At 37.6% G+C, this 15,109-nt stretch overlaps 1 protein-coding gene across 1 annotated transcript in view; it reads right to left on the bottom strand.

The window, feature by feature from the left end:
• Nucleotides 1–15,109, bottom strand: part of clasp1a (cytoplasmic linker associated protein 1a) — an 81,235-nt gene that overhangs the window by 25,909 nt on the left and 40,217 nt on the right. The window contains exons 8-17 of the mRNA XM_056263186.1: nt 13,314–13,384; nt 4,634–4,777; nt 3,471–3,547; nt 3,284–3,376; nt 3,028–3,173; nt 2,340–2,475; nt 1,598–1,668; nt 1,420–1,479; nt 855–932; nt 238–405 (exon numbers count right to left, since the gene is read on the bottom strand). Coding sequence (XP_056119161.1) covers nt 238–405; nt 855–932; nt 1,420–1,479; nt 1,598–1,668; nt 2,340–2,475; nt 3,028–3,173; nt 3,284–3,376; nt 3,471–3,547; nt 4,634–4,777; nt 13,314–13,384 — 1,044 coding nt within the window. The remainder of the gene's footprint in view (nt 1–237; nt 406–854; nt 933–1,419; nt 1,480–1,597; nt 1,669–2,339; nt 2,476–3,027; nt 3,174–3,283; nt 3,377–3,470; nt 3,548–4,633; nt 4,778–13,313; nt 13,385–15,109) is intronic.

Here is a 15,109-nt window from a genome sequence, read left to right as displayed (position 1 = left end):
TTCTCTATTTTAATATATTTTAAATTTTAATTTATTCCTATGACGGCAAAGCAATCATTATTCCAGTTTTCAGTTACAGTTTATCCTTCAGAAATCATTCTAATATGCTGATTTGGTGCTCAAGAAACATTTCTTATTATTATTATCAGTGTTGAAAACAGTTGTGCTGCTTAATATTTTTGTGGAATCTGAGATAGATTTTTTCAGGATTCTAAGCGAAATGTGTGCATGTCTTACTTGAGGCTCTCCTGCGAGCTTGAGGAGGAGCGGTCGGACTGCGGTAAAGACACTATACTGTCAGAACTCTTCAGATGGGACTGTAGGGCCTTCTGATAGGTCGATTCCAACGCCTGAAACAGGTGCTCTGCCTCCCGACTGTAATGGCCATGGAATCCCCAATAACACCTATAGAACAAATGGACAACCTCTTAAACAAAACCATGAAAATGATCTAGACTGATACAAATGTTAAAATGCACTATTAAAAGCACATACATTAATATGGACTGCATTTATATAGCGCTTTCACAGACCCAATGGCCACCAAAGCGCTTTACATTTTTGCCTCACATTCACCCATTCATACACTCATTCATACACCGACGGCGGTGTCAGCCATGCAAGGCGCCATCCAGCTCGTCGGGAGCAGCTGGGGTTAGGTGTCTTGCTCATGGACACCTCGACACTTGGTCAGGTGGAACCGGGGATTGAACCACCAACCGTTCGGTTTGTAGACAACCTACATGAACCACTGAGCCACTGCCGCCCCATATATAATATCTCAATGAAGTATTGATCATGCAACATCTAACCAAGGACTCCAAATATACAAAAGAAAAGGCAAACAGACTTACTTTCTGGCCACAGATCTGGCCTCAGAGTCAGCATCATGGATCCCCTTCTTGATGGTCTCAGTGAGAACCGCCACATGCCTAGGGTAGTAAGGAAACATGATGAATACAGTTTCTTACAGTCTGCAGAACCAACAGTGAATTCACTGAGTCTCCTTTGAAACTTTCTGGACCAGACGGCAGACCTTTTTTCCCAGTTCTCTAAAGGCAGAACAGTGGGAAAGAGAGGATAAGGGGAGTCCAGACCTCCTTATAAAAGAGCTCTTGGCTATATTGCCATGGAAACGGCTGGGACGCATGGTTGCCACACATCCCTGGCTCATCAATTCAACACGCGAAAAGAATCATCAGTTGCCCGTTCAGCCGAGCTTTGATAAGTAACACGTTTTCACCAGTTAAATGTCACAAAAACAGGAAAGGGAGGGGGGTGACTGCTTGGCAGCATAAGGAATAAACAGAAATTCATGCATGTACCAAGTTCTATGAGATACATCCTGAGCAAAAAGCACTTTACAAAAAACTAATATCTTAATTCTCAACACACTATCATCAATCATTTTCCACTCACCTCTCTAGAGTATGTGTCTGCCATTCTTGCAATAACAGGTCTAAAAACTCATAACACCGTCTGATGGGGAGAAAATGAACAAGTATTTCTATTAGAAGACAATGCCTTTCTAATGTATGCTCTGCAAAAAAAAAAAAAATATTTTTTTAAAGAGATCTCTCAGGGAGGTCTAGTTTACCTTCGAACAGCCACAGATTTAGAAGTGCAATTGCTGGTGATGATCGGGATAAGGCGTGGGAAGTGTGTATGCTGAGAAAGACAAAAAGCACAATTATAAATCTTGGTGCTAGAATATTAAACACAGAATTAAAACATAGAATAGAACAAATACACTACTCTTCAAACATTTGGGGTCGTAACATGTTTTTTTTTTATAAGAAGTTTTCACCAAGGCTGCATTTATTTAATACAGTTAAAAAAAAAAGTTAATATTGTAAAAACGTATTATTATAAAAAAGCATAACTTATTATAAATGTCCTGACTGTCACTTTTGATCAAATTAATATGTCCTTGCTAAAAAGTCTTAATTTAACTAAAAAAAATCTTACTGACCCCAAAAGTTTGAAAGGTAGTGTAAATCACAAAAAGCCTGAAGCCTCATTAAAGCTAATATAGTGAGGAACATGTGCAGTGCTAGTCTCCAAATGTGAGTAGTGTCAAGCAATTCGTTTTGTAACTTTGCTATGTGTGAAGTTGCTCCCCATTTAGAGCATCCCAATTCAATTGAGGTTCTTATGAGGTTCAAAATGAGTTAGGATGCTGCCTTTGAGGGTAGCTGCCTATGTAAACAGTAGACAGCAAGGCAGTTCAGTAGGTTTTGGAACAGAATTATTGTGTCACTCTTTTAATTTAATCCCAGAATGGACTCTTAATGTATAAATACATGTGAAAAAGTAAAAAGAAAATCATCAGAACTCACTCGTAAGATGATGCGGATGGCTGCCATTCCGGATGTGGCCATAACTTTGGCGCTGTTGGGCACCAGGTTGAGCAGCGTAGGCATAATGCTTTCAGCCCCGTGATCGAATTTATTCCCCAACACTGAAGACAGATGCCTGAGAGACAGCAAAAACCACCAATAAACAAGACACAAATATAAGATACGTAAATTTCAGGTCTAGATGGAAATGAATCAAATTTGTGTGACATTAAGGCATGGAACTTGTTTAGATATCCATCAAGTGGCTGCACTTTAGCAGAAGAGCTGTCGTGCACGCTCCAGTTAGCTCAGTTCCACTTCATTAGAAACACATTACGACCCAGAATAATTAAATACCGACATTGAGTCATGCTCAATCACAGAGACCCGCACAACAGCTTCATTTACCCCTAAAACAGCACTTTTTAACGCTGTATCCCGATGATATTTGAGATAGAACATGTATCGGAGTAAGATTAAGTGCCTTTAAGACTGATTTGTGAAAAATTGCCCTGCTGCTGAAGTGTGTCTTTGATCAATGAACATCTAAAGTTGGCACCTTCTAGCTGACTCTTAACAAGTCGATATTGGTAGTGGATATCACACTTGAAAGCTATATTTAAAAAACAACAACAACAACAACATAGAGACTGGAAGAGAAAATGGTAGAGAAGAGTGGGCTTCATACCCGAACGTGATACAGGCCTCTCGAACCACTTGTGACCGAAGATCTTTAGCTGACATCTTGAAGGCACCTTCTAAAAGACGTAGATGTTGAAGGAAACCCTCATGCTCAGTTGCACCAGCCAGAACCAGTGACCGCACTTTCTTCAGCTAAATACATGATATAAGAGTTTATTCAGTGCCACGCCGAAGACAAGTTATTCAAGCTGGAGTACATGTATTGTGGACAAAAGAAGTGGTGAAACTAATCAGCGACTTACAGCAGTGATGCGGTGCTCCCAGTCTTGCTTGTCATCTGACAAAATTTCTCGGATCTTATTCAAAGAGTCCTCCAAATCCTTACTGGAATATATCTGAAAACATACAACATATATGTCTTGCTTTGAATATTTAAATTCAAGGAATCCATGATAAATTGCATGATACTGCCCATTTAAGATACATTACCTGCACTGCAGGTACATCTTCAAAACCTTTGATAAAATCCTCTTCATCCACACCTCCTGCACTGACACTGTCCTTCCCTGAGGGATTGCAATCACAAAATTATATTTAAAAAAACATTGTAATTTAATCAAATTAAAATCACAGGAAAAATATTAATACTGAAATTTTTTATTACAAATTAAAATAACCATTTTAATATATTTTCATATGTATTTTATTCCTGTGATGGCAAAGCTAAATTTTCAGCAGCAATTCTCCAGTCTTCAGTGTCACATGATCCTTCAGAAATCATTCTTATTCTGGAAGCTGTGATATATTTTGATGAAAAAAACAGATTTATTTGAAACAAATATTTTGTATAATTACACGTATCGCTTTTGATAAATTTTACGCATCCTAGCTGAATAAAAGTTATAATTTCTTTCAAAATAAACAACATTATATATATCAGTAATGTAAAATTAATGCACACATATATGGGCTTATTACTTGGATGGGTTAAATGCAGAGGGTAAATTCCGAGTATGGGTTGCCATACCTGGCCTTCACTTCACTTTCTTATTATAAGTTATATATTTTTTAAACCTATTAAATGTTAAAATTGATAGCTGTCAATTATACTGTAAAGTTGAATGACTATAATTAATGGCTAAAATTTAGGAAAAAAATTACAGAAAAATGTGCGATTAATTTTTTTAATCGGTTGACAGCATTTATTTTATATACATATGCACACACATACATACATACACACACATATATATATACATATAATGTTTTAAACTGAGATTTTCAAGTGACTTCATGATGGATTTAAATACATACAGTATATGCCTTCTATTTAAAACCACCATGCAAGTCACATGAAAATCTGAGTTTAATACATCAAAGACTATTACATAATATAGAAATCTGCAGTGTTGCCTTTTGGCCAGCCAACAGAGTCCTTATTAATCTCCAGTCATTTCTCAATATCTCTTCTCCTCTCACCCTGGTAAACTACAAGCTTTTCAAAAGATAATCTTTCTGAGAACAATTAGATTTCTCCTTGTTCAACATGTTCATGTGAAGTATTTATGGATGTCTACAGTGTTTACTCTGATCTGACTTCAGCTTCTCAGTTGTAACTTTGGGCTGTGCAGTAGTAGCTGTGGTCTTCTTACCTGTAGCCCTGGATCCAGAGGCAGAACTGGGTCGTCTCATCGAGCCCATGCTGCCCCCTCTCCTGCTGCTGGAGAAGCCCTTAGAAGAGGTAGAGGAGGAGGACCTGCCCCCATCCACAGAGTCTTCGTCATCAAAGTTCTTATCTGTAGGGAACACAAGAAACATTGATCAATGTTTCATCAAATATGTTCACTGCTGTACTCTTAATCAAGAAGCCAGGTCATCATCAATCTGCTCTGAAACTGCAGCAACCAATGACGAGGGAGTTTCAAAAGTATGTTCTTGAAATCGAATTATGGTTTGTCTGAATAACTAGTTGGATGTGTTTCGGGCTCATTCAGAAGGATACACAAGTGTATCAGATGGTAACACATATGACAAGCTGATTAATCTTATCTGGAAGAGCACACAAGGAACACCACAGGAAATACTCTCTTCCTGAGAACACAAGGGATGGCTTACATTTACATTTCCCTCCCTTTTCTCCCTGGGTCAATATTTCATCACCAATTACCACTAATTTGTCACATTCATTATCATAACATTACGCCAACCTGCATCTTTTGATTATAATAATTCCCCATCTTCAGAGCAAATATGTGGAATGAAGACCAAGGCTTTTCCTCATACCGCAAGACCAAGCCAAAGACCATTTTTAGTGTTCAAACATGGCAGCAACCATTCTTGAGTGATGTCTAAAGCAGGTTATAGTTCAGAAAATTACAAGAAAATTCATAGATTAATCTACTGCAAGGGACTCGACTCAGGACATAAGCCGAAGAAACAAATGAGAGGACATGGACACATTCCAACAGTCTGAGAGGAAGGGGTGGCACACCAATCTTTCTGAACGGGAAGGAGCTACAGGATGAATCTATGCTGCTGCCTGATTCTTCCAGAGCACTAGTGCTGTCCTGCAATTTGGTTTAACAATTAAATGACATACAGATAAATAAATTGGTTCAGCTTATACACATGATCATTAATAAGTCATTTATTCACACTAAACTATAAACAACAATAAAATACATGATATCCTAAAAGAATGAATATTGGATAATTAATGCACATATCGGAATTAAAAAAGTATTATAAATTATATAAAAAAAAACAATTCAGTCTATTTTCCATTCATAATGTTGTTTGAACCCAGTTACTTTAATATTATATTACTGTAATATATTTGATATATTTTTGTTGAATATTATATAGAACATTAGCATATATATATTATGCAATTTGGTTTATTTCATGCTCTAATTTGAAAGCATTTTCCATAGCATTTCTAGTGTTCACATATTTGGATGGCAATGTGATTGGGAGTGTGCGCAAGGATTAAATCAAATAACCACAAAGGGACAATTATGTAATAATCCTGACAAGCCTGCAGAGCACAGTGCAAACAAACCAGTCAAAACAAACCGAGACAGTCAGACGAGACAGTCAGAGCAAGGGAAGAAAACTTTCAATTGATATTTTTTGTTCTAAGCAGACTTGGATTGGTCTCTTCACAGGGTGGCCTCTGTTTTTGTGCTCATGATGGCAGAGGAGACACTGTTTGACAATGGCACAAAATCCCCTTTTATAAACCACCTCTGATAATTCTCCTAAAGATGGATATTTTAGACTCGTGCCAAGATTTTCTCTTCTCTAAGCCAAAAAAAAAAAAAAGATTTTTATAAATTATTTAATTTTAACCATTTGATCAATGATTAAGAGTGCAACATGTGTCAAACCAATGCACATGCATGCAAAAGGAAATAAGCAGATTGCTGTTTTTTTTTAAGCATTTAGCTGAGAAATGTCATTTAGAGAGAGCCACTGTGGGCGGAGGAAGGCAGTTGCAGTGTGCTCTAATTAAACCCATTGGAATGCCTACTGAGAGGTATGCTTGCTGACTGATGAAAAATACAGCCCAATATCATTGGTGGGTTGTAGGGACAACAGAACATGTGTATGTGCATCAAACATCTGAAGACAGCGGATGTCCACAAAAGGCATCTTTCATAACACAGCAATGCATGTGGGCAGATAGCCATTGACACAGTCAAAAATGTCACAAAGACATCCTTCACTCTGATATCAACGGTTTTGTTGGAGCTCAAGTAGCTAGGTATTTTATTATTTCACTCAATGATATTGATAACAATTTGCTTTGATTTGAGATGCATCAGAAGCAGGCCGCTACCGACTCAACATGCTCCGTAACTCGCTTAATTGGCCTAGAAAATGAAACGGTGCATCATAAAACAGCTGTGCAAATCAGTGTAACAGCGAGCTCTTATTCAACTGAATAGGAACGTCTCCTTTAGTAAAAATGGCTAATCAGACTTTTTTTTCCCTGTTTTATACCCGCCTGAAGATTGTGTGGCAGATCAAAGTGGCAACATGTCAAATGAAATAATATGAAAGAACTAGTCAAACCTTAGCAGCATTGGTTCGAACAAAACGTCCCTAAAACACACACTTGCTTAAGTGTTTTCAAGCTTGTAATATTTAATCAATTCAACGTCCTTTCAATCGGAGAAACCCTTGAAACTGGCCTTTATCTCCCCGCCACCAAAGGTTTGAATTTGAGAAATGAGAAATTTCTAGGGGTGTAACAATATATCGTGCCACAATATATCGCAATACAAAAATGCAACAATACGTATCGTGGATAGTGACAATATGTATCGTGGATAGTTTCCCCAAAATAAAAATTACTGTGTGAGAAAAAAATTCAACTTTTCAGAGTTTTAGTGTCAGTACTACATTAAACTACTATACATAATGTTGATTATAATGTATAATAATGCAATGGGGGAATATTTGTGGGTCCTGATAATGCCAAATGTCTGATGTTACCAGTAAAAAGTCCTACATTATTTTAAATATATCTAGTCAGTGACAGAGTGCAAGCATATTCGTCTAAAATAATTCTGTATTTTCAGCTTCAGAATCATGAATATTTTTATTCTGGTGTCACCATTGTCCTTTGGTTACAAGCACCAAGTCCATCCTATTCATTTAAACCCACAATGTAATATCAAAGTTAGCATTTTAATCAACAGTACATTTTTTGTTAACCTTTTATCATATGTCTTGGAGTATCGCAATAATATCGTATCGTGAGTTCAGTATCGTGATATGTATCGAATCGTGACATGAGGGTATCGTTACACCCCTAGTCATTTCAGATGGAAAAGGAAAGGACGATACAATATTTTCTGCATGACCTGCCAACTTTGAACAAGAGCTTCCCCCAGCTCCTAAATCAATTTTTCACATACGACTGAAGACAAACTACGTTTTAATCCTGAAATATTGTCATTTGTTTACCACACAAATATGGGGTGCTTATAGACGCGTGAAAACACCTGTCAAAAATCTGTGTTGTTTTTCACGGCCACTGAAGTGGCAACTGTGCCAAGTGACAACAGTACCCACCACTGGGCGAGATGACAACTTTCTTTAGCTGCTGACTGGACAGAGACGATGACACCGCATAACATGTCAGAGTGACTTTGAGCATGTCAGCACAAAAAGCTCATAACCCTAGCAACATGTTTACATAACAGTGCTGTAGGACATGAACACACACACACACACACGCACGCACGCCCTGATCCATTAATCTCACTCTCAAACTCTGCTTCTGGGCCCAATATCAACTGTATAATGTATTTAAAGAAGATATACCTTTTTCATCAATTCCTGCAGTGTGTCCTGGAGTATAACACAGGGCATCCTAGACATCACTACTACAATAAGGCATGTGCAACTCATAACCCGTTCTCACAGGTCCCGACAGCACTATGTTGGAACAGTATGTGTGCATTGCTAAGGTGACAACAAAAGGTTGGAGCAGGGCACTTTGTTGAAGATGAACAAATTAAGTATTGTGTTCTGAACAGAACACAAGTCCTCGATCTGTTGCATCACTGTGTATTCAGAGGGAAACATGCTGTCAGTTGGTATTAAAATAAGATCATGGAGTGTTATCAGTGGATTCTGCTTTAAAACAATCTGCTGATCACTTTATTTAAAGTAAACACGAAATCTTTTATACAACTTCCTGGTCTTTTATTGTGCATGAATCGTCAGTAAATGTTATTGCAAAGGCAAAAATAAGCATTGGCTTTATTTTTTGGCTAGTATCATAAAGGCAGGGGGAAAATAAATGTTAACCACAACCAAACAGCTATTTGGGCATTATTTTAGTCTAATGTTTTAAGTAAAAATGCAACACACTGCTGTGAGACGTAAAAAAAAAGAAGAAGAGAGATACACGATGCAACAGCCATAGAAATCCATTTGATGCATAGGACAATATTAAAAAAGCACAAATAAAATAGCAGTCAACACTAGTAGTCAAAATGAGCAAATCCACATCAGTAATGCAGCTATATTTAGCTAATACATTGCAACAAAAACCAAAGAGACAAGTTGTAACAGACTGCATAAAACACAAATTAAACTAATTTAGAAGTGAGATGTCTTCTTTAGTGTTCGAAAAAAGACAAGTCTAGTTTATGCATATCTGAATCCATGAAAATCTAAGAGTTGTTTTATTCTTCCAAAATGACAGCATCTATCTACGGATACACTGCCTTTCCATTTAAAAAATGCTTTGAAATGTAGAACGGAAACAGGCGCAAAACAATATTCAGAACTCAGAAATATGTATATTTTTAGAAGCATAATCATCTGTAAACACGAAAACACAGATAAACATGCCACCCTCTTGGCAGAACAGCAGCTGGAGGTTTAAGGCTGCTAGTGCCCAGCATTTCTTTTATTTGTCCTTCACATTAAAGCCGCCATTTCCATTCCAATCCTTACCTTCTCCGGTTGTCATAGAGCAAACGTCTCTTCAATTCACACACACTGCAAACACAACAAAGCTCTAGCAGTCGCTCTCTGGTCTCCGCCTCTCCCTCCCTTCCCTTCCTGCTGCTGTGGTCTTATGACTACACCATAGACAAAAACCACCAACTCTTTTAAATAAAAGGACTTTGAAAACATTTCCCCTGTAAAGACTGAATGTCATATACATACAGTGGATCTGTTTGCTTGTCCTTTACAGCTCCTCAATCTTTGAGTTTATGTTCGCTGGTCTTGAAACATCTTCCTTACACCAACTAAACTCTCGGCACAGGAAAGTCACTCCGGATTCTCTGGCCCTCACACAACAGATTTACTCAAAATATTAGCAGTGCAAATGAAAGACATTTCCTATTATATAATGCTACAAATATTTGTGCAGAGGCTGCACTTTCTTTAAAGAGTTTTTAAGTGCTGCATCTACAAGAAGAAAATACAGTGTTAAATATGCCATTTTTTGTTTATTATTTTAATTTTCAAATAATTATTATATAAATAATATTATTAAATAAATAAAAATCTAAATTCAAGTCAATACCAATGCCCCAATGACTATAAATTAAGAATTGATTGAAATGGACAGTTTTAAGTGATGATGAACTGAGTATGAACTCATGTAGATCATTCAAACTTACCAACTCTAATGGCATTTACGTTAAAAAAAGTTTAAATTACAGTTGCTGTAATATACTAGGTCAATGCTAAAGTCAGGAGACTAACCTGAAGATAGGCGTTTAGTAAACTTATAGTCGCCAAATAAAAAAGATAAAAAAAACATTTTACACCAATGCGAAGCAGTAAAAATGAAAAACATACACCAAAATACCTCCAATAAACCTTTTGGTAACCAGACACAAACCTGCTTTACGTGCACTCCTTTGATTAAGGCTTCTCTTCACAGCGCATCTAGATCAGTGTTTTCCAAAAGAACACTTGTACCACGAGTCATCATTTGTAAAACACTCACGTTATAAACAAGGTTCATGAAAAATTGCTTTATATGGAGCCGTGTGAACCCATCACATCAAAGCTTTTCAATTTCAAAATCAGTGTGACATTATTTCATTAAATAAAACAGAATTCAGAAAGGGATTAAAACGAATCCCTTTGAATCTGAATGACTAACACAAAGCGATTTTCTTAAATAAAATGCAGCATACATCAAGAAGAGTATTGCTCTTTATCTTTTTTTAGGTTTAATTCTAAAGCATATTTAAAGCTAGTGACGTGAGAAAGCAAATTGTTCATGCAGCCGTCAAAAACATTAAAGAATCAGAAACACATCTGATTTCAGTTCTTTTTTTTATCATCACTGCAATACATATTTTGTTATTTTGATTAGATAATCATTCTAAAATATTGCAAAACAATATCCTAAAATAGAAGCAAATAAAGTGAGAGACTATACATACAATATACATTTATCTAATTTCAGTGCTCTGGCCTTTGCATAGATATTTAAAGATGGCCATCTTTAAGCATGAGTTTGGATTTATATGGAATGGTAACACTTTACAAATAAGATTCTATTTTTAACATTAACTAAGGTTAATAACTGCTGTAGAAGTATTGTTTTGCAGCCGTATTGAAGCATTGTGTGTTAATTTCAACATTTACTAATACATCTTACTGTTACTTTTTGTTTCAGTTTGAATGCATGTCTTTTATTTACATCTATAATTTATATATTCTTATTTAAATATTTATTTCATTTAGCACATTTTCATGGTTTTGTAATAAAGTTCAGCACTGTTTGACTTAGTGTTGTTTGTTTTTTATCCACTTTAAAAATGATCGGTTGATTAATCAGTTATCGGCAAGTCGGTCCAAACTAGTTATCGGTAAACTCCACTATCGGTCGACCTCTATTAAACAGTACTTATATTATTTCCGAAAAAATAGTTCAATATATTTCATATAGCTTGTGTGGATATTACATTGACCATACTGTATTAGTTTTCTGTTGTGATGCTTTGAAAATATTTCGGCGGGCTCCAAGTCCAAAATTAATCTTTGATAATTTAATGTAACAATACCTGCCATTCTGCAGTATCAGTACTCGTGGATAGCCGGCTGCTTTAAAACGCTTTAAAACACTCCCTTGAGTGTTTGTGTAAGCGCTCTGTAAACTATTATATATCTATTTTCCATCAAAGGTTCCATCAATAGGTTTCTATTGCAGACAGCGTTAAGCAATGTAGCTAATTACAGACCTAACTGTTGAGCGTGTGAATGCAATGGCCAATCAGATGTGCTAAAGTTAGTCAGAATACTGTGTGTGTGATGACCGTGCCCATCCGCCACCACCGAAGAAGACCATTTCTGACTCAGGAAAAACCCTGAATATACAGCAGGGTTTCTATGGTTCATGAGTGGATTAAAAGCTAAAAATAATTCAAATTGGCTCTCCAGTGTGTTCATGTTTTCACACGCAGACTTACGACCTTGAGGCACTGAACAGAAGAAATTAACCAAAGAAGATTTTTATGTAAAGGAAGGCGGAGCCTCAGAGCACACCTACCTATTAAAGCTCCAGTCGGCAAGTCTGGCAGATTGAGTGGATTTAGGAAAATTTTGAATGTTTACAACTCTCATGCCCCTCCCCCACTATCAACGGATACCCTCCCACCCAGTTCATGCTCGTCAGTGCCAGCTCTGGTCAGTGCGTTGTGCACCAGATTTTCAGTGAACGCCAGGGCTCTCAAGTGTCACGCATTGAGCGTGACAGTCACTCATTTCGGTCTTTTGTCACGCTCTCCCGCCACACATTGTATTTCTCACGCTGAAAAACTATTTGTAATATATTTAATATGCCGCAGCGCCCAAAACTCTGGCCGCGCCGCTCTCACTGTGGAACCGGCATGAATCAAGCGCGTTTCCTCTGGTGTTGTTCGTCGAGCTACACAATAGCCAATCAGAAAATAGCACTATTGTATCTGGGTAAGATTTAACGCAACAACCAATGACAAAAATGTATCCAACCCCCCGTCGGCTGGGTGTCACTCTTACCTGTCTTCAAAACTTGAGAGCCCTGGAACGCGCCCGTCTCATCAGCATCCATCAACACCATGGAGTATTTGGAGGTATACTGTCCTGGCTAATGTACCGATAGATTGCATTTGCTAACGTCATTTATACTCTAACTGAGCTTACTTGATTTTCCGCCATCACTCTTCGTTACTGCGCGAACTTCCGCGAACTTCAGGCGTGTGCATGTGATTGTAACGTGCGCGAGGGGTGGCGTGTGCCCGATCTGTGATTGACAGTCAGATCTCACACCCCCCTGCGCTGATTGGACATGATGAACCGGGAGCTGTGGATTTTTGCAAAACAAATAACACGCTCCAGGTGGAGTTAGAAGCTCGGGGTTTTTTCTAAAACCACTTTATTTATGTTGTTCTCTCAGATTATAGTGTCGATTTCACTGAATATGATCAAAAAAATGTTGCCGACGGCAGCTTTAAGTAATCGCCACGGACCAATAGTAGTTCGAAAGCGTTTACCTGTCAGAACGAACTTTTTCGTAAATTTTGCTTTGGCAAGCTGTTTCGAACTCCCGAAACAAACACAAAATGAACTTCGTTTTGGCCTGATTTTGTTAGAAATGACATCAAGCTAAATCGAAGAATGAACTGGTGTGAAGTATATTGGAGGTTTACAAATCAGTCACTTATGAGGTTCCATTTCAGTTAGGATGATGTAAGGAGTAGAACGAGGTTTTGGAAAACAGCCAGGGTAAACATCCCCGCTATGATGTTTCAAAGCCTTTTTGGACATTTGAATTCTTGGAATTTCCAAATATAAAGCTCCTACCTGAACCTGATGAGGGGATCATGTTCCCGGATCTTTGGACTTCATCAAATCTGCTGAAAATTACATTCAACCTGTAAAAAAAGAATACATCCAAAGTTAAACATTGCTCAGTTACAGAAAAACAACAACTAGACCTTCAGAACAGTAACTCCTAGAAATGCAAGCTTTCCAATATGACCCTCACTGTACACAACACAATCCTCAGAAACAGGTGTTGCAAATCTAACAGGAAACACTCTCGGCATGCAGGGTAAATGTCTATGAAATGGAAATACCTTTCATTTGGTCACTCCCTTTGTCCTAAAGTACCTCCTGACTACACTACACTACTACTTAAACTGTTAGCTATAGACATAATGACATGATGACCTAACTCATAAAATATGAACACAACAGACAGTAAAATATCTGGTTGCTTAACGTCGGATCAGGCGGCCCAAATGGGTGGTTCAACAAGGCCAGAACCAGCGACAATGAGGACCAGACTTTTTGCCGTTAGCCGTAAGTCTGGCTGAGCGAGACTGGCTGTGATGTAACAATTGATGTGACACATTTCAGCAAGGATGGTTTTGTGATTCTGTCAGTGTAATGCAGGCTTTGAACCAACTATATTTGACCCCACAGCAAACCTTCAAGTCCAGAAGTAAGTGTACAATAATGGTTGTGTACAATAATACTATTATTAAATGAAAGAAACATCATTAGTAGATCTCGGGAAAAATAAAAATGATTTCAATTATGGTATGACTTCTTTAATGAAGCAACAATTTTGGAAACGCATGTGAAACCGAACCATGTAATGCTGCTCCCTAAAACTCCTCCCACTGCGCATTCACAGAGCTGAGGATGTTGTCTTCCTGTAATACCCTCTGAGAATCCTTTATCCTGAACATTCCTCTCAGAAGACTCTCTGTGCGAGTCAGAGGCAGATCCCCAGAGCATCAAAGCTGATTCATGTTCTTTTGCCATGCTGAATCTGGACGGGATGACACATCTCTGCCTTACAGTGTGGCAAATAATCAGTTTAGGTTCAAAATAGAGCTGGGCAATAAATTGAATATCCAAAATATTAATTATCTGCAGTGATATTTGCTGGTGATAAAAAAAAAAAAATAAACATCATCACAATATTCACAATGTTACTTATGTTAAAAACTCCAACTGGCAAAGTCATTAAATTCTAACTAGGACAAGCAAGTAAAGCCTTGTAACATTAATGTTTAAGAGGGTGTTGTTCCCAACAATCATGCTGTTAGGATTTAATTTTAAATTGAGGCATCCCAGCTGACAACGACTGGCAAATGCAAACATTTAATCCTACAAGTCCATCATTTCTGCTTTACCAAGTGTTCCAAAACAGAATTTTGAATTGCAAATGAGATGGGATGCCCTTTATGCAATTTGAGAGAAGTGGAAGTGTTGCTTGCTAAACCCTTCTTTACTATAGCGTTCAATAGAGATTTCTTCCTATCTAAGCAAACTGACTGTGTGCCTCTAAATTAAGCTGAGAAGATTTGAATTTCACAGAGACATCCATGGCAGTCTATGAAAAAACAGCAGGGCTGAAAAAACGTCAGGCTGTCAGTGTACCTAAGACTCAAAATGTCTGCTTGATTTATGCTAAATATGGGTTTTGGCGAGAAAGCAACGAGGGTTTGATTCTTTCATAGATCCCTCCAAGGGCCATTTTAATTGTGTGGTTATCATTTATAGTAACAGGATTTGGTATAGACCCAAAGAATTTAGCCACAGATGCGCACAAAGCCAGCTGAGAGGGCAGCATGGAATGATATTAA

The sequence above is a fragment of the Rhinichthys klamathensis genome, unplaced genomic scaffold, assembly GCF_029890125.1.
Source record: "Rhinichthys klamathensis goyatoka isolate OS25496 unplaced genomic scaffold, OSU_Roscu_1.1 h1tg000201l_1, whole genome shotgun sequence".
Taxonomy (NCBI): domain Eukaryota; kingdom Metazoa; phylum Chordata; class Actinopteri; order Cypriniformes; family Leuciscidae; genus Rhinichthys; species Rhinichthys klamathensis.
The sequence above is the reverse complement of the archived record's forward strand: the minus strand, read 5'-3'. Positions and strand labels throughout refer to the sequence as shown.